The sequence below is a fragment of the Pteropus medius genome, unplaced genomic scaffold (genome assembly GCF_902729225.1).
Source record: "Pteropus medius unplaced genomic scaffold, Ma_sr-lr_union100, whole genome shotgun sequence".
NCBI classification, from domain to species: Eukaryota; Metazoa; Chordata; class Mammalia; order Chiroptera; family Pteropodidae; genus Pteropus; species Pteropus medius.
This window is the reverse complement of record NW_024355205.1, coordinates 16,001,878-16,029,702: the sequence shown is the minus strand read 5'-3', so window position 1 is coordinate 16,029,702 and position 27,825 is coordinate 16,001,878. Positions and strand designations below refer to the sequence as shown.

Sequence of the window (27,825 nt, the reverse complement as noted above, 5' to 3'; positions counted from 1 at the left end):
AGGCGAGCGAGCTGGATCGGGAGTGCAGTCGCGGCTTTCTGCGCTCGCGGCGGCGGAATGGCCCGTGCGCCGTTCGCGGCGTCTCCAGCCTGCGACCCCTAGACCCCCGAGCCTGCCTTGCGCTCCGGCCTCCCGACGCGGACGCTGCCCGCAAGCCAGCAGCGCTGCGACTCGGCTCCTGTGGTCACTTCTCTCAGGCTGCGGGTTCAGGTAAAGGGCTCCGAGTGAGCTCTGCGGAGCCGATAAGGGACCCTAGCGGGGATGGCGGGCAAGGAAGGGGGTGCCGGCCTCGCAGCCGCCCCTCACGGATCTGGGGTGATTGTTATTTAAACTGCCCTTTTTTTTTTTTTAACTGAATTCTTTCGGATCCCGTCAATATCGGCATGGAATTGGTTTATACTTCTTAGTCACTTAGGGCCTCTGGCAGGTGTACAAGTCGGAGTAAGACCGAAGGATTTAGTCAGGGTCGCCGGCGTCCCCCCAGCCCACCTTGGTCAGGGCTGGCGCGGGGGGCGGGGGAGCGTCTGTTTGGCCTCCCCAGGAGGGCACTTCGCAGATCGAGGGAAGGGCACGAAAGCCAGGGGAGCCTTCCGGCCACCCGGCTTTCCCGCTGCAGCCCAGAAGTTTGCAGGCTGTTTTCAGGTTAACTTTGAAGGCGCAGAAGTCTTCGCCTTCCTCCTGGAGAAGCGCCCGCCGCGTTTCCCCGGCTCTTCACTGGTCGGTTTTGCTTTATCCTCCGAGACTCGCGGGACGATCCTCTCAGGGAGGTTGGTTGAGGTGAAGAAGAAATTGACTTTGGAAGGCGCCGTGAGGGGTTTCTGGGGTGGAGGGAAGCCTGGGCGTGGAGCGCTCGTTGGAAGGAGGCTGGACCGAGAGTTTGGGGGGCGCCGCGGTGCCTGCAGAGGGGGGAGGCGGGGGCGGGGTGCTCGGAACTCCCGGAATTGGCCCAGCCGGGCGGCGCCTCAGCTGCGCCGCGCCGAGTTGGCGCGGCCCCGGGCGCGGAGCTGCGCTAACCGTCGCGGCCCGCAGGAGGCGTTGCTCGGACCCGGGCTCGGCGCCCGGTGGCGGTGGGCCCTCGGGAGAGTCCGGCGTTTGGAGCCGGCGGTTTCCGCGGACCGTGCTCTGAGCTGGGAGTGCTGGAGAAGCCGGGGCATCACGAGGTGAAGGGTGGAGCGGTAGGTCGCCTTCAGCAGGGAACCGGAGGAAGTGTCCTTCCAATATTTATTTTTTGTTATGCAAACTAATTGAGGAACAAGATTCTAGTGACTTCCCACTCTGGCCGCTCCTCTAGCTTTTTGCCTCTTCCTCAGTTTTATTTCCGAGTGTGACAGCGGGCAATATTGGAAAAGTTATAGTGTTTGTGTTTAGGGTCTGTTTTGCCTTGATGAGGTGTAATAGGAGTGGGGTGGGGGCGGTGTGTGTGTGGGGGGCGGTGTGTGTGTGTGTGTGTGTGTGTGTGTGTGTGTCCGTCCGTCCATCCGTCCCTATGTCCGTGCGCGCGTCATGGGGAAGGCACAGGCGGGTTTGGTGTGGCGAGAAGGGAATACCACAGTCTGTGCCAATTGTGCCTTGAGGCAAGAGCACTGAATGATGAATAATAACGCCTGGCTTGGCTCCTTTCCAGTTGATTTATGTCTTCTGTCCTGTCCCTCCTTCGTGAACCTTTCCCTAACAATGGCAGCTCACATTGAACTCTAGCTTTTCCTTTCATACGTACTGTATACGCTAACACCTTGACATATACTGGTTTTTTTTTTTTTTTCTGAGTTTGATCATTATGTACTTTTTACACACGCAGATTCAAGAATCTCTTCAATTAGATATTTAATGCTCATTTTTCTGGGGACTCAATTTTATCATTTTATTACTGTCGATCCATAATGACTAATCGAACTAGGCACTTAACAGGTTCTTTTTCGTCAGTAATTCAACCAAAAAATATTATGGAGTACCTACTGTTTGCATTGTGCTGGGCACTGTAATGGGCACCTGGGACGCATACTTGATGAAGTCATGAACCCTTGCATCAAATATCTCTTTCAGTCTCGTGGACGAGAGAAAAGGATTAATTGCTCATCAACCCTTTTCCACCTGACAATGCTGAGTGAATATTTTCAGAATTAGTTAATGAGGGATATAGATTGTAGAAGAGACACCATTTGTCATTTTACAAAGTTTTCTTTGCTTTTTTCTTTTAAGTTCCAGTTTTTTTCAAGGGGTCTGATTTGTTGAAGAAACCACTTTTTAATTTTCTTTCAGTACGTAAGGAATCTGAAATATGGTTTGTGTTTTATATTCTTGTTATTCTTCTATAATATGCCTTCATTTGCCTTTTTAAAAAATATACGTAATTTTTCAGATGACAAGTACAAGGAGGCTCTTTCTGTATTGCGAAGTTGTGTTTGGCTTCCAAAACAGTGTGCGGTGGTGGTTGCTGATGTAGCTTCTGTTGCTAAACGAGCCCTAGTAGTTCTCCAGTAGTGGTAATGTTTTGGAGATTACAAAAGTAAACCCTTAACATCCTTGGGGAATATACTGAAATCTTCTGAATATAGCAGCTCATCAAATAATGTTTTGTTGTAAGAACTTAACTTTTGTTTATACCAATTAGCCTATGGTAAAATTAGTTTTGTTATATTCATTTCCCTTAAAGTCACGGACGACCGAAGTTAAGTGAGAACTTAAATGAATAGAAATGCTGCAGCAGGCTCCTGGCTTCTGCAGTATAACATTTTAATTGAAGCGCCTGTTTCCTGAGTATGTCCTCACACCCCCAGATTCGCTCACTATTTAACTTTGAAGTTTATCATTCATTTGATGAACTTTTTTTTTTTTACAAAAAAAGTTTTTGTTATTTCATGAGATAGGTAATACATAAATAACTGTGTAGAGAACCACAAAGCAGTGAAGATGTGGTTTTCTCACTGTCATCAGTTAGACACACTTATTTCTACCCCTCACCCCCTCCCCATTCTAGAGTTACAATAAAAATTCATATTCCAGCAGAATTAACAGTTTGTTGTACATTATATCCACAAATTTCAAAAGTTTATTGGAAGATTCTCCTTTTTACCTTTATCTGCTTGGGCTTTTGAATAGCCTTGGCTGCTTTGGAGCCTTGATTTCTCAATAAAATTTAAAATTGACTCGTAAAGATGAAATATAATGTAAGAGGAGTGATTTCAAGGACTTAGTCACAGAGCTCCCTCAAAAAACAAAAACAAAAATATTTTGATCAATGATGGGATGAGTTGTTGTCAGCTTATAAATGATTATCTTCTTTCCTTTCCTGGTAGGATTTTTAGACTGAGGAGCAATTGGAGCTAGTTCACATCATGGAAATGGAAACCAATGAACCTGAGTCAGAATGTGTAGTGCAGCCTCCCTCTCCTCCTGATGACTTTTCATGCCAGATGAGACTCTCTGAGAAGATCACTCCATTGAAGACTTGTTTTAAGAAAAAAGATCAGAAGAGGTTGGGAACCGGAACCCTGAGGTCTTTGAGGCCAATATTAAATACTTTGCTAGAATCTGGCTCACTTGATGGGGTTTTTGGATCTAGAAACCAGAATGCAGATGAGAACAGCTTACATGAACCTATGGTGAAAAAACCTCTGGAAATCAATCCATCGTGTCCACCGGCAGAAAACAATATGTCTGTTTTGATTCCTGACGGGACAGATGTTGGGGGCCAAATACCAGAATCTCATCCTTCCACTGATGCTCCAGAACAAGTGGTTCCAATCCAGGATCACAGCTTTCCACCAGAAACCATCAGTGGAACAGTGGCAGAATCTACCGCAGGGCACTTCCAGACTGCTCTTTTGCACCCAGTTTCAAGTGATGTTCCTGCTAGTCCTGATTGCATAGACAAAGTCATGGATTATGTTCCAGGGGTTTTCCAAGACAACAGTTTTACAATCCAGTATATTTTGGACACAAGTGATAAGTTGAATACTGAGCTTTTTCAGGACAAAAGTGAGGAGGCTTCCCTTGACCTTGTATTCGAGCTGGTGAACCAGCTACAGTACCACACTCACCAAGAGAATGAAATTGAAATTTGCATGGACTTTTTGCAAGGCACATGTATTTATGGCAGGGATTGTTTGAAGCACCACACGGTCTTGCCATATCATTGGCAGATCAAGAGGACAACTACTCAGAAGTGGCAGAGTGTTTCCAATGATTCCCAGGAGCACTTGGAAAGATTTTACTGTAACCCAGAGAATGATAGGATGAGAATGAAGTATGGGTATGTATTTATACCTTCTTTAAAATTGTTATTAAATTCTATACAGAAGGTAAAGAGGTTAAAAGCTTAGTAAGGTGGTTTTATTTAGTAGTGACCTAACAGGTTTTATTCTTGTTTTCCACTGTTATTCTTTTGGCTGTGTATTATCCTGATTTTTCATGGTGGGTGAATGCAGGGTATTGACTTAACCAGACAACAAAGTTTTTATGATTTGAACAATTCAGATGTAACTGTGCAGTATCTATGTGACTGAGAAGTTGCATATACATTGAATGTTGTGAATCAGATATAATTTTAATCACACAAAAGAGCTTGCTTTTGAAAGAAAATCATGGTGATTCTTATAAGTAATGGATACCTAACTTATCCAATTTTAAAGTTTTGCATGTTGAGCAGCTGCTTCTTTTTAAAAGGAAAATAGTATTGTTTGTAGAGTTCTGTGGCCCTCTTTTCATTTTGAGTGGTACAGTTTTTCTGTGAATGATTCAGAAGTTTCTCCCAAGCTTATGAATCATGCCCAAACATGTCAAATGTCTTTTATTTTAGTTTCTTTAAGTTTATTATTCTGTTTATCTTATAGATACAATAAATTGTTCCATAATTCAGGGTATTTTTTTAGAACTGAATCTTTTAACAATGAGTGAAAGGAAAATTTATGTGTTAATGAGTATGTTTATTTATCAAGTACATAAAAAACAGTTATCTTCATGTTTTTGTATGTAAGACATGTATATAAGTAATGTAGTTCTTTTTCATGGATGTCAAAGCAAAATTCACTGATAGAGAACTGAAAATTTTCACATCTAAATTCTTATTTAGTCGAACGTAAAAATTAAGAAGAAAATGATAGTTGCCACATGTAAAGTTGCTAATGCAAAAATTACTGTATAATAGAAACAATCTTTATTTTTCCAAGTTGTTTCTCCTGTAGCATAGGAGTTAAAATGTGTGATGTTAGTAATTACTTGCATATGACCAATAATAAGTATTAAAATTACATAGGAAAGGGAAGAGCACTTCTGTCCATGCTACCTTATTTAGGAGACCATGAGGTCATCCTGACAGTCTCACAAATAATGAATAACCTGATATATACTACTGAGAGGTGTGGTCTATAGGGAGGAAAAAATACCCCGAGTATCCTAACCCAGAAGTTCAGGAGAAAAACGTCCTTGGAGTCATCTTTGTTCACTGATTGGGTCGCTTTACACTGTTTAAGTTTCTGGAGAGTCAGCAAGCAAATGATGGCAGTAAACCACTTCCAAGTTATCTAATTCTGTTAGTTTTGATGTTGATCTGTGTGTTCTAACATAGTGCCAAAGCATTTTTGGAATTGGGGAAACCTGGTCTTTTTTTTTTTTTTTAATTTCTTTTGCTCCCATTTAGTATTAAGTAATGAGTGATTTTTTTAAATATTTCAATATTTCAGTTATATAGTACACATATCTGTCTTTTTAGCAACTTAATTATGAGACTAGAACTTCGCATCTTATAAGATGGAAAGGAACGTCTAAAGAGATGTATGGAACCAGATGAAAAACAATATAAGGCCCAAGTTTAAAGGCATTATTATCCCAAGACTCCTTTGGGGTAAAAGTAAGATTATATAAAGAATGTAGTTTCCTTGATCACAAATATATTATTTTGATAATATAATGCATTCCATCTTGCTTCGGTAGCAAAATTCTTAGATCCTATAATAAAGCTAATTACTTCTAACTTTTTAAGCCCGCATTGGAAGATATTTTATGTTTTCTCTTAAAAATCTTTTAATAAGGTATTGTCTAAAATCTCTGTTGCCTTTGAGCTAGCAATTCTAGTTGGTATGTCAAGGGTGATTAATTTTATATACTCTCAAAGCCACTCTAATCCTTCCATCTCCAGGTTGCAAGACTGTAGAACAGTAGCCTCCCACTTCACTCTTATGAAGCACATTTCCAGTCTGCTGAGTACTTCAGCATCTTGGTACATTAAGTTTCTGTCTGTTTGAATTGGTCAGGAAGAAACTAGCAGGATTATTGACCAACACATCATGTTCCGTTATGAGCAAGGCAAGACTGATTCTGATCCCAGAAAATCCAGAAACTTCTTAGATCAGCAGCATATTGGGTATTTATTTTATCCTTTGGTAAAATTACTTTGCTGAAGACTAGAAATAGAGGCCCATGAAGCATGCACTGTTGGATCAGTGATAAAGTAGTTGTTGTAAGTGCTTGGTTTTCAAATCAGTTTTAATGAAGGTGTGTTTATTTGACACTCGAGAGACCAAGTATGAGTGAATTATTGTAATTACTATTGCTGCTGCTACATTGTTAATGGCAGTAAGTGGTCCTGCCCTGATAAAAATAGCAAAAAGTATTAACAGTAAAGTGAAGTTCTCCTAGGCCTATAGTAAGAAATGTTATAAGATTGTAGATATCTAAGTGTCAAAAATTAGGCTTTTGGGAAGTTGACCTGTGGTCATTGCAACCTGGTTTTCCTTGTATTCCAAAGCGATGTTGTGTTTCCTGGCAACAAGATGCAGATAACGGCATGTTGAGCCTTGCTGAGAGATTCACAAACAAGCTGGAGCAGCCCAGGTTCACATGGTTACCAAATTATTTGGCTAAAGCTATTAATCTCTGTGGTCAGGCCTGTAAAGCTGGTCTATCTATGCAGATTGCACATAACCAGGAAGTGTGTGTTCAGCTGTGTATATGTTCAAGTCAGACCCAGCAGTCTTTGGATGCAGGAATAATGAATGGCAATTGTTTATTCCACTTTGTTCAATATTTTATGTGACTTGATAAATTATTATTACATACTATATCAATAATACTTCATTGTGTGAAACTTAGGGCAAGTTCATAGTTCAGGGTCTACTGTGCACATAAAACTTTGTTTTACAAATGTGTTAGCTTTAACATCTAAATTCATCCAAATTAGTTGTGCAGTGTGCATGTTATTCTCAAGAATGAAATCGGAAAGTAAGTCAAGCTAGATATGGTCACAGATCCCTTCCAACTCTTTAGTCAAGATGTTAGATACTAAAAAAAAAAGATTTAAAAAGGATTTCAGTAATAATTGCTTATTTGGTTCATTATAATGAGATTATTTTAATTATTCTTTTCCAATTTTGCCTTCGCCACAGGTTATGATATAATCCCACTCCCATCACACTCTGCTTTTGTACACCTGCAGATGTTTATCATCAGCATCAACTGGAAACTAGTTATATTTATGAACTCCATCGATATTTAGATGTTAAGGCTTCTTTTGCACACAGGATGGGCTTTAGCGAATTTCCAAATTTCAAATAGGAAGTTAAGAAAACAACATTGAATGTTATGTTTTGATTAAGAAAATACAGTCTCTGACAGTTTAGGGCACTCATCAGTAGGAAATGATACTAAATGGCGGTCTAAGCAGTTTTGAACTTTACAAACTATAGAATCCTGTTGTGGATATTTGAAATTATGAAGGTTGTGCAAATCTCCCATTAGCAACTAAGATCACAATTGATTATCTCATTATATCCATTGTGAAGTGTGCAAGAATTCTTGTAGTTATTATCAACCATAAAGAGACACTCTGCAGACCTTATTTTGGAGGTAATCAATCTATAGGTGAAAATATGACCGGTGATTATTTGTAATTCTGAATTTCCTGAAAGTGTGGGATGGTGAAGTACAGGGTTGCAAACTCTGACTCCCTGGTTAATTTTTCTCAGAGGACAGTGTTCGTTTTTCCTCTTTTGTAATGAAAGGGTATTGATAAAAGGGAATTTCACTTGTTACAGCTTAAGCCTAAAATGCTGTCATAGTTCGAGTGATTGTGATTGCTAATTGTTCTTAAAGGTTTTTTTCCTAATTTGTCCATGGGACAATAGCCTTAGATGACTTCACAGGAACTCTGTGAAAGAAGATGGGAGAATTGCATATTAATGATAATAAAGAGCATATGCTGGTTTTTGTTGTTGTTTTTTAACGACTTGGAGAATGGATTATCTAAAATAGAGCAGGCTCCTAACTGAACTCTACTGGAATAGTTAAATTAGCTAAGTTAGCTCTGGCCTACACAGCTGTGATGGTGTATGAACTAACTCATTATGTGTTATTGATAACACTGGAAAGATGAGAACAGCTGAAACTTACTATGCCTTGTGACTTTTTGGTATTTCTTGAATATACACAGCTGGATGAGTTAGAATTTATTTTTAAAATTCCTGCCTAAGAGAAAGAGAGAGCTCTATAAGCAAGAACTGTATTTGAAGTGACTTTCAAAATGTGTGCCTTGTGCTTTAGGGTAAAGCAATTCAGTGAATTATTTTTTGTACCTCTTTTTGCTGCTATTTACATATGAAATAAAACTAATTGGCATCTGTCTATACTAATCCAGAAAAGTTACTGGGTCTGTGTAGAGCTATCATGGGAATCAATAGCAATCATTCATTTATTTCTTTTCTGTTTTTAATCAATAAACAGATTAGACTGTTTGAAGCAGCTGTCACCTGGCTTCAGGTTGGGGTCAGTCTGTTCTTGATGTAGTTATTTTAATGAAAATGAACCTTGCAAAAAGCAAAAACAGTTGGAGGAATTAGTTTATAAAGTAATTTGGCAATCTTTAAAAGTATTATGCATTTTGTATAAAGTGTATATCGTGCATTATGCATTTTCTTATTGAGTTGACTAAAGCTTTTGCTTATTGTAAATAAACAGGAAAAAAAGTAAGTAATAACTCCAACTTTGAAAACTTATTCTGCATATGTGGACATGCAAAAAATGCAACTTTTGACTGATTAACTCTACTCTGTCCCTGCAAATCTATTTCCTATTGTTATACTAGAATTTCTAGATTCTAAATTTGCATTCTACCATGGAGCAAAGGTAAATTCATAAATTCTGTCTCTTCATCTCTGATCTTAGTGATTCTTACTTTTATACTGGGTGTAGGGGCTATTTCTAAGGGTTGAAGCAGTATGTAGATTATACAAACCTTGACTACTCAAGGAATGCTGCTAAAATCCAGCCATTTGAGATTCTGTCTGTTTTCCTGTGGCCTTATTTCTTATTCCCTGATTTGAGACCACCAGATTCTGCATCCTTTGTCTGATGGTAATAATTTTGATCACGTTTAAATTAGGACCTTAGGTCTTCTTAACCTGTGTCAGCAGCCATTAATAATTACCAGTATCCTGTTTGTGAGTTGCAGTTGTCCTTTGTGGAATAAAAACTTAAGTATGTGTGTATATCATTTTTGCAAAGGAAAAAACATTTTATGTTACAAGATGACTCTTGATTATTCTGGCACAGCTTTCTATGAGGCTAGTTGAAATTGTGAACACTGGTAAGTTTTGCAGGAAAACAGTAGATTTTCTCTTCTAAAATAAATCTGGGAGTCTTAAACTAAAGTGAAGTAAAATGAGTGATTTTGTATCTTTGGAAGATACCAGAGTGCTGAGGGTTGAGCCATTTTCTATTTCATTCTGGGTTTGATATTGTTAGGTAATAGCTTAAGATCTTGGGTTGGACTGTACTTAGAAACACCATAAACACAGACTGTACAAAGCAATTAAATAGTTCTATGGTTCACCATTTCTAGGAGCTAACAAATCACATTTCAGATAAAGAAGGAGATTCTTTAACATAAAATATTATTTTTATATTTATAGATTATGGGAGTGTATTCTAAGGACTGGGATTTATACTACACAGACTCACCTCTTTAAAATCCCTGTAAATGTTAAAACTAATCCAGCCCAATCCCTGACACGTTAACTGAAAACCTAGATTTTCCCTTATAGATTAATTCCTTGTTAATTTAAAATTGCACGAGGTGAGTTCTGATGAAATATATTTTGAAATCTTTGAAAGTAAAAGATTTTATATAAAATCCACTTTTTCAATTCGGTAGTTTGTAAGGATTTATATTTGATCTGTGCAAAAGACAATATTGCAGTTTTGTGCTAAATATAATTCTGTGATCAGTAATTCAAATTTTAGATGTTGGTGATATTAATTTATAATTCTGAAACATCCAGTTTTCCTTACTGACCTAATCAGTTACTGTTGCTAAGACAAGCATAGAATAGAGTTAAGTAAGCATTCCTATTTGTAAAGTCCATACAACAAAATGTGTCTGTCTCCTGGATCTTTCTCTGCTATGTGCTGTTAACTTATTGGTAACACACACTTGACCAATAAAGAAGCTTTGCACAGTCATCACAATGAAAAGGGTACTCTCATATTAATGCCAGAGTTGACTGTTCCTTTTCATTGTACAGAAACCAGTGATTTGCGAATACATATACCACAAAATGTTGTGTAAGTAGTGTGTTAGAATCTCCATGACTAAGTTATCTGAGAAAGATTTGTTGGGAAATTTGTATTCTTTATGCAAATGGCTGTTCTTTCTTTTAGTGCTATTGCTTCTGAGCATAAGGAGGGATTTGTGAATAGTCTTAATGGTGAAACATAGCACTTCTCATAATGGTTAGAAAATATTTTTAGTTTAGGCCACACTTACTGGAAGTATTTTTTATTACATTAATTTTTTTTTCATTTTGAATTAAGAGATTCTTAAACTGTCCCTTCTCATTTAACATATAGCCATACTATGAGTTTGGGTGACTTCTTTTCTCTAAATTTTTATCATCACTGAATAGTAAGTGAAGAATGGCAGGGGTAGGGGCTCAAGAGTGAACTTTGCTTTCATTAGTGCATATGCTTTCAGAATCTTGCCTGCACCCTGTGATCTTCACAGCTCCTGCAGCTGATCCGGGCATAGAGAGGGCAAATGGCACAAAATACTCTAAATAATTTCCTGCTGTGGTTGGTCTTTGGTTTCTGACTGTCACCTGGCTTCTCTCTTTCATTTCCAGGCATTGAGAGAATAAAAATAAGCACTGGAGAATTACTAGGTTTTCCTTCCAAGTTAATAAAAGAAAAAACATCTTTGAACAGGGGTAGAGTATATGAAACAAGGAACTTTGCTTGCTTGCTCTCTGACTTTGGTTTCTCCAAACGTTGCTACACCTTAGAAGCATTGTGTAAAGTGTTCTGTAATTAATTTGCTACTGAAAAATAACATAGACTGTCTTAAGTAATTGGTAAAGTTGAATCTGTTAGGGAAACTTGGCTTTGTAGAATCCCTCTCCCTTAGGAAAAGTTGACTGACTTAAAACCCTGTTGAAAGGTTTTGTGGTCATAGTTTACAAAACCTAGACAATAATAAAAGAAAAAAAATCTTACTATGTTTTCTATAGGAAGTCTTTTTTCCTTTCAGAAATTTGCTTTAAAAATTCTCAGGGTGTGATGCATTCATTATATAGTTTGTATACATTCAGATCTCTAGTGCTAAAGGCATTTCTTACTCATATCTAGGTTCTCATAATCCATCAGTGATTATATTTTTAATTTGTGCATTTATCAATTAGTTTACCTGTACTAATTAGGGGAAAAGACCATGGTAAATTGAGAAAGTTCTAAATAAAAACCTTTTTTAAAGGAGTTGTTTGTAATTTTAAAAATCAACCCAGAAATAAATTAAGCTAGTAGATTGTATCTTACTGGGAATTATTAGAGGATATATTTTATGATAATTATTTATAATTAGTATTTATGTGTAAATGAGTTCTGAATTGTTTGAGCTCATTTGAAAAAAATTTTAAGCAGTTTTAGCACTTACATATGACTGATTTTTATAATATTTACGTAGAGAAGTTTTATAAACCCATTTCAGCTCTTTTTAAATGCTGTCAAATTCTATATTCACAAAATTGAATAGATCAGTATTTGTACTTTGAGTACATGGCAGGTATTTTTTATTGTTGACTTTAAGGTAAGATAGAAACCTCAGTTCAAAAATATTTCACTTAATGAAGAGGATATTTACTCATCTTCATAAAAAGCAACAACTGCATAATTTAAGGCAGTGTAAGGCAATGATACACATTTTTTAAATCTATTATTTGCTTTCTATCTCAGCTGTTCTTGTACAAATTAAGTTTCACTTCCTCTTCAGGCCTTGGTTAAGAAGTATGTCTCACTTAAATTACCTTCTAGGAGTCTCAGGACATGTGATTGAACTTGGATAAAAGTTAAGGTTGTATAACATTTCCAATGTCTTCAGGGTACAAAATTTAATCTCATGCCTCCGTAAATAGATAGCAGTGAGATCTTATGTTCTCATAAGTATAATTTTTATTTACAAAAGATTTCAGACTTATCCACATCTTATTAGAAAGTTCTTTTGTATTCTTTGCTTTGATCTGGTAGTTTTTTAATAAAACAAACAAAAAAGTATTTTAGTAGATTCTTTTCCTCAAATGAATATTGTCATTTGTTTTTAGTGGTTGCATGGGATGGAGGGGACTTCAATGTATATTATTTCTTAGGGGGTTAGGAAACATTTAGTTGTACACAAATGACTGTGTCTTAATGCAATTTTTTAAAAAATAAACTGTTATGTGTTTATTTAGTTCCACATTCTTTTGTAGACTATAGAATTACAAAAGCTTAAAAACAGGGCACCCTTTCATTTAGGAAACCTACTTGCCTTCCATTTTTCTTCTATCTCTTATCCTCTCATTTTTATTTCACTATGTTGGTCACTTCTAGAATGACTTGAATACCATGATTAGATGTTATAACAATTTGTAAATCAGACGTGGGGTTTAGCATACAGATAAATGTGATTCTAGACAACATTCATTGCTGTCTTCTCATTCACCTGTTTGTAAGATGTCCCAGGAAGGACTAAAGTTGCAGCATACTCAGTCAGAATTTTGCCTTTTGGTGATCCCTTTTTAAAGAATTGTATCTTAAAGTGGGGAATATTTCTACCTACCCAAAAATCTTTTGAGGTATTTAGAACTGTAAGATAAATCCATGATCCAAGATTGATGTTAATTGTTTTACAGAGTGATATAAGCCTCAGGAACCCTGCTTTGGTTAGGTCAGGTTCTCCTTAGATGTGGGCAGATTTAATTGAGAGTCAACATTTGATTCTTAGTTTACTGTAACTACTGAGGGCCATATGCATAATAATGTAAACTCTCAATTTTGATTTGTAGGTATGCCTGTCTCTAGCTACTTCTGGATACAAAGGGAAAAACCCAGTTGTTACTAGTGTCAGTGTAGAAGTATAGAATTTTAACTTCTGGTAAATATTGAAAGATATTGCTTTGTATGTAAGTATTTATAGATAATTTTTGTTGTCGCCTCCAATATTTATTTATTTGAATCAGTGTTAGCAAAAATCTTAATTAGTATCAATAAATGACAGTTACTATGCTTCTAAAGCATAAAGTTAAGAGTACATAGTCAGTCCTCTGAAGTTTAATAATTACACTGCTTTTATCAAATATATTGGTATTGTATACGCCATGGCTTTGATTCTCATCACCTTGTAACATATTTGAAGGAATATATAAGCTGCCAGATATTCCAGCATTGCTAAATGAGTTCCTGGAAACATCAAAGCCAGGTATCAAAAGCCAGCTATATTTTGTGTGCCTGTGAAATTTCTTTAGCAGCAGCAAACATACCCCATCTGTCATTCCTGTCTCAAGTCTGTAGCAGAAGAGCCTTACCACACTCTCCGTACTGCATTTGATCTTTATCCTTTATCATTGTGACCCTCAATGGGAGGGAGACATTTTCATTTTACATCATAGCAATAAAGTAAGAGGGCCTATTAATTGTGTCTAGTTAATCCAGCTGATTAGGGCAGGTGTTAATTAGTTTGAGGTCACAGGTTTGTCCTTGTAGAAACCAGTTAACTTTTACAGGCAGGAAGCCAGAGTTCCAAAGTCTAACCCATTTGGTTAAACTGTACAGAGTAGAGTTCAGAAAACTTTATATTTAATTGATCTTTGCTGAAGTCTGAGTTCTGTAGTTTATTTGCATCATCTTCCCACTTAAATATGTTCCACCTCCTACAGTTCCAGTCTTACTTAATGGCACCATTATCCAGTCACCAGGCCCAGAAACATGGGCCTTCAGCCCCACATATAATTATACTCCATGCAGTTGGGTTCTAACTCTTACATACTTAAAAAGCATCTCTTGCCTCCTCAATTCTGTCATTATTTGTCTCATGTGCAATTCTAATAGCTATAGATAGCTAAGCATAAAATAATAATAATAATAAGCATGCTAATAAATAGCAAATAAGTGCCTCCCTACCCTTTCCCCACCTTTCTTCACCCTCCCCTACCAAAAATAAACAAATCAGCTCTCCATACCACAACCGTGGGAGTGACCTTTATAAAAAGCAAGTCTTAACTTTGTTGAAAATCCACCAGTGATTCCTACTATCCACAGAATTAAGTCCTACCTCTTAACCCAGCATACAAAGCTCTTCGTCATCTGGCCCCATCCAACCTATCCAGTCATGTCTTATCTCTTATCATCCCCCTCGCACACACATACACCCTGACCTCTCACATGAACTGCATGTGCTACACCCTTGGGTCTCTTGTGCTTTGCTTGGTTAGCTTCTATACATGTCAGTCACTTTGCATTGTGGTGTCCTGCCTCCCATTGTCTGCCTGTGGCTGGTCAGACTTGGCTCTCATGTCATCCACTCTGGGACACCTCTCTCTTGACCACGTTTTTCGACCCCTTTATCAGCAGAGGTGGGCCCTCTCTGAACTGTCCCCAGACCACCTTTGTGTCACATTTCACACTATGCCACGAAGTTTGTCTTTTCTGTCTTTCTCCCTACTGACTCTTTGGCATTTTGCCCTTTTCATCTTACTTCCATGTATATAGCCCAGTGCCTAATCAGTGTGTCTACTTTAAGCTTATTTTGTTTCTTTTTCACATTTCTTTCTTGGTTTCAAACAATTTATAAATAGAGAGATTGCCCCAAATGGTTATACTCTTTAGTGAGCTTCCAAATGCATAATCCCAAGTACTATTTTTTAGTAAAGCAGTCATGTTCTTGCTAATTTCTATTTCATTCAGCAACTGTTTCTTTAATAGTTTTGGTTTTCATTGTAGCTGTTTATCTAGTATCTGAAATATACATAGAAGAAATGCTGTGGGGGCATACTTTCTGACAGTGTGGGTTTTGGTATTGCTAATGTATGTTGGAAAATGTTGGTTTAATTAGTATGTCAAGAAATTTGTTGAGTAGGAAGAGAACAATTGTTATAAAGCATCTAAATTATGAGACTGGGTGTCCTTTTCAGAATTTTAAATTAGTTTTGTATCTGGATTTTTATATTGGTATGTGTAGTGGTGTGTTTACTGGTGGAGCATGTGGAAACAGAATTGTTAATATTTTAGCACTTCATTTTTCCCTTTATAGCAAAAATCTGTTCACGAGATTTTTTTTTTTCTGATTTATCATAATAGGGTTATATCTTGGGTAAATCAGTACTGATTGATTTAGCCGCATGATATATTTAGCAAAATCTAAATCCTATGTCACAGTGGCTATCTACTGGGCTCACCCTTTTCTGACCATCCATCAACAGGGATGCCCTTAGGCCTTAACAGTGTTCTCATCCAACTGGGATTGTTGCACCCTGCTTTTATAAAGCTCCCCTCCCCCATCTCTAACATTGTTGCTCAATTTTTACACACCCTGTATTTACTTCTTAGACCCTTTATCACCATCTGTTCAATACTTTAAATTCCTACCCTTATTTAAGGCTCTGAGACTCAGGACTTACCTTATCAGCTCAGGGCCTGACATCTCTCACATCGCCTGTTTTTCCCTGGTTTACATTTCCTCATCTCTTACATACCCATTTAGAAGGTTTCCTTTTCCAACTATTTGCAGTACTTCTGCCCCTCCCTGTCCCCACCCTTTTTCCAGGAAGCAAAGTTCTTAACTCTTTTTTTCTTGATTTTCCACAAAACCCTTTACTTACTGGTAGTATTTCCTATTTAAACTGTTCTTAGCCTTTTTTTTTTTCTTTTACAGAAAGTTATCTTGTATTGATACAGTAAAGCCCTTACTTTTCCTGACCATTATCCATTCCTGCATGCCAATAACTACCTCCTCTCCCATAATGCTACATGCCTATTCTTTGTCCTCTCATTCCGGGAATGAACAGTTTAGATAGGCAGATGTACTACATCTTTGGTTTTACATTTGGTTTTTCATTTCTCTTGAAGCCAGGAAGTACATCTGTTTAATTCTTTGTGTGTTGCCTAATACAGCCCACCATCACCATTACCACACATACATGACTCATAACTGCTTTCTGATAATAGAAAACAATGGTTTGATAAAGAAGAGTGGTGGATGTTGAACATTTGGCATCTGTATTTCATGCATTTATACTGATGCAGATTGAAGAGAAAAAAAAACTCTTGGCTTTGAATTTTTTAAACATTCCCGGTTTTAAGGGAGAGCAGGTGGTAAAATTAATCTTATAAAAAGATAATTTCATGTTTTTCAAATTTGTTGTTTTGTCTCTGTCAAGTCTAGAAAAACATATTGAAAATCAGATAGAGTTAAAATAGTACTTTGGTGCATCAATCCAAAGAACATTTGTGTAGTAAATTAGAATTTGTCATAGAAATTTCATAATGCCCAAAGAACTGAAATGCACAGAATGTAGCAAAAGCTGCAGTTTTACATGTCATTCTCATGCAAATCATTATCTATGAAGTCTTAATAATACAGGATTAAACAAAAATTGCTAGAGTGATGTCCAGAATAAAATCTGATATTTTAATAGCAAAAAGCATTTAGCTGTGTATATTATAAATGCATGTTAACATAATGATTGCTCTTCCAAGAACTCAAAGAAAATACTGAGGATTTGTTAACTCATAATTGGGAACAGTTACTGGGAAATAAACTTAAGACAGGAAAATCTATTTAGAAACAAAATGACCTTACGAAGGAGAAAGAGGTCACTATCTCTCGTTTCAGTGACAACATCAAATTCTTCTAAAATTAAGTGAAAATTGTTTAAAGCAAGTTGATGTAAAGTTTAATTTAGGTATAGCAGTTCCACTTTTCAGTGTTTTCTTTTTTTAAGGATTTCACAGAAGTTTTTCTTTTGATTAACTATTTCAATTTACCATAAGTCATTTTAAAGCAGTGTCTGAATGTGTTTTCAAGCTACATTTTATTGTCTTATTCCCATTTTACAATTAAAATTATGTGTTCCTTTAAGACCACATCCTTAGTTAGTACTCTTTCTGAGCAAGAAATTAGGGGTTTGGGGAGCTCATTAGGAATTTTAGAACCATACTGCTTTTTACAAGTTTTGTACTTCACCATCAGTTGGGTTTATAACTCGGTTTTTTTTTTTTTTTTTTTTTAAATAGAAGCTGATTCACAAGTTATGAACATCAGATGGTAGATGGAAAATAGATTTCCTTTCGCTGATATTTGTCAGGGGTATTTATTGAGATGTTAATAGATATTCAGGGGGGAAAAGGAAGAGCATTGTCATAGATTTAGAAGAATACTTTATAGCCCTCATCATGACACCTCAATATTTGCCTTAGCATATTAAAGAGACTGTGGAGTGGCTGCAGTAAGTAAATTGTTTAACTTTGTGTGTAACCAAGGTTTTTCAAACATTTGACCACAGCATGCTTTTTGCACAGAATACCTATTAACAGTTCTTGAAACAAGGGTTCTAAGAGCAGAGTTTGGAAAGTGTTATACTAACCCACAAAACCCATAGGTCAAAATTAATACCCTTTTCAAAATCCTAATTTACAACAAGGAAATAATTATTGGAAATATCTGTCCAAATGTCTGAATTTCATATGAACCAGTCACGCTAAGTGCCACTGGATCTGGAGTATCCTGTGTGTTATAGATGTCCATTTAGAAATCTCCAGTGGAAAGGGTGGAAAGTATAGCTATGATGTTATTTTATAATATATTTTATTTTTTTGTTTCTTAGGGACATTTTGAAATATACACAAAAAGAAGAGCTATGAACATTTTTCCAGTTACCTAAAATAATGGTTGAGATTTTTTTCGACATTAAAGTTCCATTGAAAAAGAAACACAAATATTTTAATTAGACCACTGTTATAAATTAATTTCTTAAATGATTCTAATCCATATAGTGGGATTTTCGCAACAGTATTGAGATGTTTGTAAAATGTTGATTCAACAGCAGCAAATCAGATAATAAAATATAATATAATCAGATAACAAAAATGACAAAAATATTCTCATAGCTAAACCTCATAATAAGCCAAACTTTTTTCCTTTTCATGTTTTGTTAACTCTTTTTTTCATCCACAGGATAAGAAATCATATTGATGTTGGGTAGATTAGCAATACTGGCCTCCTCTGAAGTCATTTTATTTTTCCTTTTTCTTGTTTTCTGTCTTCAAGCAGTATTGTGTATATCTATATTAGCTTAGGTAAACTGATGGCTCTGAAAAAAGGGACAAGCTTCAAGGGAAGTTTCTTTTGTTTCTGTCTGCTATGTCAGCATCATCTTAAATCTGACTCCCTGATTGGCTGAGGCCAGGGTTTGACTCATCCCACTGTGGCGGGGATGATGGGATTATGTTGATTCATTTAGGCCAGTGATATGGGATAGAATCAATCCTACCATAATTTCATGGCCTGGAAATTTTGATCTTATTAAGAAAGGGCATGTAGGAAATTGGAAAACAATCAGTAATGTCCTTTTACACCAAATAAGACCATTTTGAAAATTCGACAACATGCTATACTAGATATTTTTAATGTCCAGTGAGATGTTTAGATATTTCTGTTTTGCATATGTAATGGTAACAAACCATTTTTTCTTGGGTTTTTTAGAGGACAAGAATTTTGGGCAGATTTGAATGCCATGAATGTGTATGAAACAACTGAATTTGACCAACTACGAAGGCTATCCACACCACCATCTAGCAATGCCAACTCTATTTACCACACAGTCTGGAAATTCTTCTGTAGGGACCACTTTGGATGGAGAGAGTATCCTGAGGTATTTACAGGTTCTTTTTCCCAAAAGTGCATTTAAATTTTTTTTTTTTCACTGATCTTTCATTCTTCCTTTTCAGCAATGATTAAACAGAACTATAAATCAAAGAGCTCATGGATATAAAATTGAGCTTTGTTGATAAAAGTAACACTTTTCTCTCTCGATTTTTCTGAAAATGTATTTCTTTCCATTAATCTGCTAGAATCCATAAGTAGAATACCACTATTATCAAAGAGATAAAATGCTTTCCCCAGTATCTTATACTATGGAGAGAAAGTATTTACAGTGGTAAGTACTCAGACGTAGTGACGCCTTTGGAGTAATTTTAATGAGATGAGCACTGGTGTAACTTTTGGCTTTATCTGGCTCCCGGGCTCATGGTGATTAGGTCATGTGTTGCACTTAGCATTTTAGAAGTCTAGTGGGAAACAGTCACTCTTAAGCCCCTGGAAGAAGTACTTGAAAATGTTTATTGAGCTGTGGTCAGGCAAATTAGTCATTTAAAATTCTATCAAATGTGTACATGCATCCTTAGTCTAAGATTGTAAGAATAGCTCATCAATCACAAAGCAAGGCTTTAAAATGATGATGGTTTACTTTGCCTCTAAATGAGAATTCTGAGTCAAGTTAAACATCCTGAAATGGACTTTAAAAGATTAATTTCACATTCCAAAGATCTGACTTCTTCAATTTAATCAGATTAATTTCCAGCATTACAAAACGGGAAACTAACCTATCTACCTTAGGGTTTTTTTTTTTAAAAAGCAATAACAAGAAAATGACCTAGTATGTTAATTTCTATAAAACGCCATATTGAATTAAACTTTTTGACTCTCTTTAATCACTGATATATAATACTTTCCCAAGAGAGTAAGAGGCTGTTTAAAATGTATTCTCAGAATACTTGGGCTGTCCCTCTATTTTTCCTCTGAGAGGTTTCTTAGGTTTGGAACTTGATTTATTTAAACTGTATACACTACCATCTGTAATCCTCCTCTGAAAATTCCTTTTAAGAAATATAAAAAAAAAATCTCTAGGACATTTTTAAGGCCTCAGGATAGGGTAATTACCTCGGCTTTACATATTTCTTAAGTTGGAAATCCATATTCTTATAAACAGGGAACATCTTTCTACTCTGCATCTTTACCAAAAAAAGTAAAAGGTAAAAATCCTTGTGTGTAAAGGGAATTAATTTCACTCACTGTACTTTATTGAAACCCTTCTGATACTAATAGCAAGGTTAACTATTTGTGGCTTTGGTTATATTAACAGTTTTCATATTTCATAGTGATTACTTTTTTTCTCTTTGCCTTCTGTTTACTGCTCCATAGTCTGTTATTCGATTGATTGAAGAAGCCAACTCTCGGGGTCTGAAAGAGGTCCGATTTATGATGTGGAACAACCACTATATCCTCCACAATTCATTCTTCAGGAGAGAAATAAAAAGGAGACCCCTTTTCCGCTCCTGTTTTATATTGCTTCCATATTTACAGTAAGTGTCCAGTGGAAAGTCTCATATTTACTCTCATTTTACATAAATGTATAATTGAATGCCTAAGAGAAAAAGATTTTAAATTAAGAGACTAACTTGATTATTACCTCTAGAATGTGAAATTCTAAGTTATTGTTTGGGTTTAATCCTTCAAAAAAATGGAATTCAGATAAGGTACAGTTAACCTAACACTAAAAGAGTGGGTATCCTATTAGGCTTTTTGAACTGAAAAGCACAGTAGAGTTAACATTTTTTTCCACAACTAAAAATAATTATATCTGGAATGAGGTGAAGTTTGCATTCTCCTCCCTCATAGAAGATTGAGTTTTCTGATGACACCTTTCATGTTAGGGAACTACTTCCCAGCTCAGATAAACTGCCAGGTCAAGTAGGGAGAGTCTCAAGGTAATGTTCTCCATTTTTCTTCCTTGAATACATATACATGAGAGGAATTCGCCTTTCAAATGATCTGCATTCTCATTTGTAAGGCCCATCTTCCTGTAATACTCACCAAAATTACCTGTCATACTTTTAGGTTGAGACCAAACTCATCCTTTTGAATTGTAGGTGAGCTCTTCCATTTTTCCAACTGCCATTTCTTTTCCTTTCTAGATGCTAAAAAGTGGGGCACACTGCCCCTTTTTTTTTTGGAAATTATTATCTCTAGGGAAATCATTATATACTCTAGTCATATTTTTAAAATGATACTAGGTTTACTTGGTTTTATTAACTTGGGAGGTCTAGAGTAATATTGGTTGGTCTCTTCTGATATTTGAGATGAAGATGGTATTTTTATATTCTTACTAGCATTTTTTTTTTTAATTTCAAACCCAAACTATGCTTTTCCCAGATCATTTATGACAGAATCTTCATGATTCTAATTCTGAAATTGCAAAGGGAACATTAAAAACAAAATACAAATGAAAATCCCTGACATTTTCAGTATCTAAAAGCACTGTGTAATAAGGCCAACTTTAGAAATATATATTGGCTTGGGGTAAATGTGTGCTTTCTTTCTAGTCCAAGTGTGAAAATTTTTACCTTGTAGGTTTTTTTTTTTTAAATTGGAAACTAATAAAAATGCCATTTCTGTGATTTCATTAGCACAGCTGGAGATAGTGTCAGCGTCCAGTAGTTAGGAACATATTGTTCTGCTAGTGAGACAGTAGAACTCATTAGTGAGACTGGAGTCTTGGCATGCTGAGCCAATCAAATGAGATGTAGCTTCTGTGTGAGAGTAAGAATGCTCATTCTAGTGCTGCTTTACTGAGAGAGTTTTATAAAATGGTGAAAATTGATTTGTTCCAATCCTAAGACAAGTGATTATGGAATGCCCCTTCCTTTCTTAAAAAAAACTTCAGCTTGTTTCGTAAAAGTATGAACTATGAAAATAATATTAGCTGTAGTAGCATTAATGCCACAAATATGGCCTTACTATTTATAACTTAGGCTTACAAACAGAGAAAGTCACTATTCTCTCTTTTGTTTTTAAAATTTCCTATTTTAGTCATCTGAAACAGTGATAATCAGATATAAAGAGTTTAGCAAATCAAAGAGATTATGCAGATACTTCAATGAGAAAGGAACAGAGAAGCAGCAAGTTTACCAGAGCGGAATGGGCAAGTGCAGCCCCTTCACTTCCTGTCTGCCCTAGAGTCTAGGGCTGAAGGACACTTAGACTGGCCTAATGGGGAGAAAGAGGAGTGAGATTCAGTCTGAAAAGTGGATTTCAGAAATAGATTCCAAAGAGACTATGATCTTAGCTAAAAAGTTTTGTTTTTAACTGTTAGTAAATACAAAAGGTCAAAGAAAAACATAAGCATCAGAAAAGCCACAAATATCAGGGAATCAGAGATAGCTAAGAATTGGGAATGCTAGAGTAGGAAGGTAGTAAGATGGTGGGGGAAGGAGGCTGACTTAATTCATGAATTTCCTCCAAATTTAGCTCTTTTTAAATGAGGGTTTCTTGCTGCTTTTTTTCTTCCAGTTTTATTGAAATATAATTGACATACAACACTTAGTTTCAAGTGTACAGCATAATGACTTGACATGTATACATTGCAAAATGATTTCAACAGTAAGTTTAGTAAACATCCATAACCTCATAGTTACAAAAAAAAACTTTTTTCCTTGTGCTTGCTGCTTTTTAATGAGGCTGTAAAAGGTGCTTATTCTTTAATATTCTTAGAATACTTGAGCTGAGGGTACACAAAAGCAAACAAATCTCAGATTTAGAGGTTTGGGAGTTCCTTTCAGCTGAAAGGACATCTATCCTGTGCAGTCACCGCTTGGTCATGAGAAGGCCTGGTAACAGTTTCTTTGACTCCTCCCCCAAAAGGATAAAATGAATTTGTTTTTATTTTATTATTGAAGTTGAGTTAGGAAATGTCTTTCAAAATGACAAAGAGAGAAGGCAAGATGAGTGATGAAAGGCGACGTTGGATTCTGAAAATCCATTCTTCAGAGGTCCTTGAGTACAAGCTCCTTACCCTTCAACTTTGTCTCCCTAAGGAAGGCTGTACAGCACCATGAAGCACAGTATGTCGTTAGAATACTCATGAGCAGAATACAGATGCAGCATTCTCAGAAAATGAAGCCACATTTGTAACTGTGCTTGGAATATATATATATATTAATTAACCCATGGCAATTAGAGTGTATAAAGTTTATCAGACATGTCTATGTTTTTTTATGGTTTGGCCTAATTAGGATGTTGGTTTGTTATAAGTAAGTGTCTATGGGTAGGAATGGATGCTGACCATGTAAATAAAAATCTAATTTAATATCTTAGGTTGGATAGGATTCATTTACACAGGCTCATCTTCAAGCATGTGAGTAAATAATAGAGCCTGTCCCTTGAAAGTAGAAAGAGTACGTTAGAAGCTTTCATTTTATGAAACTGTTTTTTAGGCAGAATTGGTATCAGAAAGAAAAGCAGAGTCCCTTCTGTTGTCAGTGCCAGGTTTTCAATATAGTTGTTGTAGCCTAAAACCTGTTTTGAACAGAGTGCTTGGGAGAACCTTACCTTCCTTCCTCAACCCAGAAACCTCTGTTGGTGACTTCAACCACTGATGATATTAGAAAACCTGGTGGATTAGGATTTACCCTTTTTGCAGAGCAGGGATAGAGGGGATAGCTAAAAAAAAAGGAGCATATATTCTGTGTTTCCTGCCATCCTCCAGAATAGTGATTGCTTTTAAGGACTTACAGATTTTCCAGAATCTGATTAAAACAGTGGGGCCTCTCTTCAGAAAAATGTACCAGTGAACGAAGGCTCTGGAGGAATCTGTCAGGGCTTTGTGAAAATGCTTCAGAGGACAAAAACTATTGTGCCTTCTGTCATGAAGGCTGGAGAAACCAGCACCCCTTTAAATCTGCCTCTGAACTTAAAAGCACTTAGGGTTTTCTGAAAGCTCTGGATCCACGCAGAACTTCTTCTCTGTCTCACGTAGGGACTTTGAGGCAAAATAAATCATAGACACCGCTACTTGAAGGGGGCTGGGGTTAAAGAAGGCACTTTTGCCTCTATAATTTTTAGCTTCTTATCTAGCCATCTCTTAAATGTCAAAAGACTATGTGAGGTGGTGGTGGTGTTAGTGGGAGTCAGGCAAGCAAGCCTGAGTTGCAATCCTGGTGTCCATCACTTTCAAGCCTTGTTAAATATGTATATGAATTGTGAAATATATGGAAATAGAAAGAGTATACACTTGGAAACTATCTACAGAGGCCTGGATTCAAATTCTATCTCTGCTCTTTGCTAGCTATGCTAGCAGTTTTTTTATTTGAAAAGTAGGCATAACCAAGGCATCTTGCAGGGTGGTTATGACAGTTAGTGATACTACATGTAAAATGCCTGGTCCGTAAGGCTATGATTATGAAGAGGATCATGGTAAGATATGCACTTGGAGATTAGATGCACGTTCATCCACAGTTGTAACCTCTGTGTCACAAAGCTCTTTTGAAATTTCAGTTTCCTAATCCATTTGGCAGACTTATTACTTCCTTGTGACCACTACATGCTTATGAGTGTTACAGTACCCTGAATCTGGGTCTCGGGGTCAGCATTTCCTTTCTCTCTGCTTCTTCCCTTTTGCTCTTGTGTTGAAAATGGCCAAGAAATGTGCTTTAAACTTAAGTATTTAATCAGGCAAAAATAAGTAACTGAGCAAAGCTGCTGCTTATCTGAATCCTTCAAAGTAATAGACCTGAATTTAAAGGTTCAAGGATATGCATTCCGGTGTCTAGAGCTTAAAGTAATTAGCTCCATCACACCTAAAGCTATAAAATTTGAATAATATTGTTGGTTTTGTGGTTGTATGTGATCTTGGAAAATGAAGTGAATGCCAGATGTCAACTTTCAATGCCTATGGCATGATTTTTTATTTTTTTTTAATACAAAATTAAAGTTTAAGCTTTTTGATTTTTAGTATTTTGTGTCTTCTCCCTGTAAGCTCCCACGTTTCCGACTGCTTAACTTTGTCTCCCTCTCACTCTGCTCCCCTCACCCTACATAAGCTTTAGTAATATGTTTTCTATTTAGTACAGCAGAGTTTGAAGAATACATATAAATTAACATTACTCCCTTGAAACAAAGTTTCTTTAACTATATAGGCAAAAGAGGAGTCTAGGATTCAAAAAGTAAAGGTATTTATAAATTTGTTCTTGCTTGCCTTATAGCAGTATATTATGTAGTTTTCTCTACAAAGAGGAGGCCAGGAGGAAGCTAATAATGTCTGTGTACTAGGCACTATTTGCTCTAAGATTTTTTTCTTTGATAGCATTTTCTATATCATTTTTTAAACAAGCATTTAAGCTATACAAACTATATTAGATATTGCCATAGAGTACTGTATATGAGATGTACTTATTTCTGAATGTTTTACATTGACATTCCTTCCTCTCTGTTTTAGGACACTTGGTGGTGTTCCCACCCAGGCTCCTTCACCTCTCGAAGCAACTTCATCATCACAGATCATCTGCCCAGATGGGGTCACCTCAGCAAACTTTTACCCTGAAACATGGGTTTATATGCATCCATCTCAGGACTTCATCCAAGTGCCTGTTTCTGCAGAGGACAAAAGTTATCGAATCATTTACAATCTTTTTCATAAGACTGTGCCTGAGTTTAAATATAGAATTTTGCAAATATTGAGAGTCCAAAACCAGTTTCTTTGGGAGAAATATAAAAGGTGAGTCAGCAGTATGAAAAGTTCAAGAGAGCTTTTCTTAATGTAGCTAATGACAAATGCAGAATGTAATAGTAAAGACTTGAATAGAGCTTAATATATTTACATTTTTTGATATATTAACTCACATGTAAACAGACCTGTAAGTAGGATTATTGCAACCTACATTTTACAGAGAGGAAACTGAGTCACAAAAATGTTTGGATAATTTGCCACAGGATATACAGCTAATAAGATATGGTGCTAGAATTTGAACCAGGCAGTCTGGCGCCAGGTATCTTGTTCTTAATCACTTTACTAGGCTGCCTCTCAAGTCAACAAATTAATGTAGTGCAAAAAGAATACGTGTAGGTTTGAGGAAGCTCAGAATTAAGAGACACTCAGGTTGGTGGAATTAGATAAGGAAAATAAAGGAGAAGGTAAGATGTTAGAACTAGTTTTGAAGTGTAAGAGAAAGCATGTGAATTGTTGGTGGAGAAAAAAAGAAAAGGACTTTTCTGGTTTGCAGTGGAAAAGATAAGTTTAAACTTTTAATATGATCTTTGATGGCATTTTGATCTTGATAGCTGCTTTAACATTTCCTCTCCACTGAAACCATAAAGAAAAGTTTACGACTACATCATATCTATTAAATTGACCTATACTTTCTTTCTTCTGAATTCCCTATCCACTCTTTGCATTAGGAAAAAGGAATATATGAACAGGAAAATGTGTGGCCGTGACAGAATAATAAATGAGAGACATTTATTTCATGGAACATCGCAGGATGTGGTAGATGGAATCTGTAAGCACAACTTTGACCCTCGAGTCTGTGGAAAGCATGCTACAATGTTTGGACAAGGCAGTTATTTTGCAAAGAAGGCAAGCTACTCTCATAACTTTTCTAAGAAGTCCTCCAAAGGAGTCCATTTTATGTTTCTAGCCAAAGTGCTCACTGGCAGATACACGATGGGCAGTCATGGCATGAGAAGACCTCCTCCCGTCAATCCTGGCAGTGTCACCAGTGACCTGTATGACTCTTGCGTGGATAATTTCTTTGAGCCTCAGATTTTTGTCATTTTTAATGATGACCAGAGTTACCCTTATTTTGTTATCCAATATGAAGAAGTCAGTAACACTGTTTCCATTTGAAAAATCTTGGTACTGATAAATTATTTGATATAAACTCAATCCAGCATTTGTAGCAGGTTTTGGATGGGTGGGACAGAGTGAAGAACAGCATTGGACATTAATTAGGGCACTTTTAAGACCCTAGAAAGTGAATTTTTTTTTTTTTTAAGGAAAACACAGGTTTTAAAATGACCACTTATTCTTTAATTATTTACTAATTGTTAGTGTACTCAGTGTGGGAAAGACTACAGATTGCATATTCTTCATTCACACTTGTACATATAGGCAGCAATGTTATTAGAGGTATTTTTTTAAAGAAAAAGAACAGCCTAACTAATTAAATGTGACTTAAGCCTGGTAGAAGTTTGGCCACATGAAATGGAAGCTGTGAAAAAGTGAGAATTCTATATATTTACAACGGTAAACTTACTGGAACTAGTACTGTCATACTTATTCCCTGTTCAAAGCATCACTGCTGTGGTGTAGGATAAGTTCATGAAATTCGGGTGGGTGGAAAGAAATTCTTATTTTTATCAGCAAGAGTGAAATGTTATCACCCAGCCAGAGAGCCTCAGTGCAGTTAGCTTGAGAATTCAGAGTTCTGTTTAGAGAAAGTTTTTTTTTTTTTTAAAAAAAAAAAAAAAAAAAAGAACTATTTGGAAAATTTTTGTTATCAGCAAAATTTTTCACTAACTAGCTATATGTGATTCTAGTTTTGTTAAACTTCAGCCTTGGAAAACTCTGTTTCTTCCATTATCATCCACTCAATTTGAAGAAGTTGGACAGCTAATTTGGTTAAAGTCAAGCCTTAAGAACTAGAGGTATTATTTTATTTAAGGGTTCCAGACGTAGGCCCTGACTGAAGGTTTTATGG

The 27,825-nt window shown here is 36.4% G+C and overlaps 1 protein-coding gene across 1 annotated transcript; it reads left to right on the top strand.

Annotated features, from left to right (window-relative positions):
- Window positions 1-21: 21 nt before the first annotated feature.
- TIPARP (TCDD inducible poly(ADP-ribose) polymerase) lies at window positions 22-27,574 on the top strand. The gene is made up of 6 exons (XM_039857664.1): window positions 22-210; window positions 3,297-4,252; window positions 18,998-19,166; window positions 20,495-20,655; window positions 25,566-25,844; window positions 26,525-27,574. Exons 2-6 carry the CDS (start codon window positions 3,336-3,338, stop codon window positions 26,970-26,972), a joined length of 1,974 nt encoding a protein of 657 aa, XP_039713598.1. The 5' UTR covers window positions 22-210; window positions 3,297-3,335; the 3' UTR covers window positions 26,973-27,574.
- The last annotated feature ends 251 nt before the right edge of the window (window positions 27,575-27,825 follow it).

Excerpts from the sequence above, each read along its gene's own strand:
- TIPARP (XM_039857664.1), top strand. The coding sequence starts at position 3,336 with ATGGAAATGGAAACCAATGAACCTGAGTCAGAATGTGTAGTGCAGCCT. Across the intron at positions 20,656-25,565 it reads ATATTGCTTCCATATTTACA|GACACTTGGTGGTGTTCCCA; the intron begins GTAAGTGTCCAG and ends TCTCTGTTTTAG. Across the intron at positions 25,845-26,524 it reads CTTTGGGAGAAATATAAAAG|GAAAAAGGAATATATGAACA; the intron begins GTGAGTCAGCAG and ends TCTTTGCATTAG.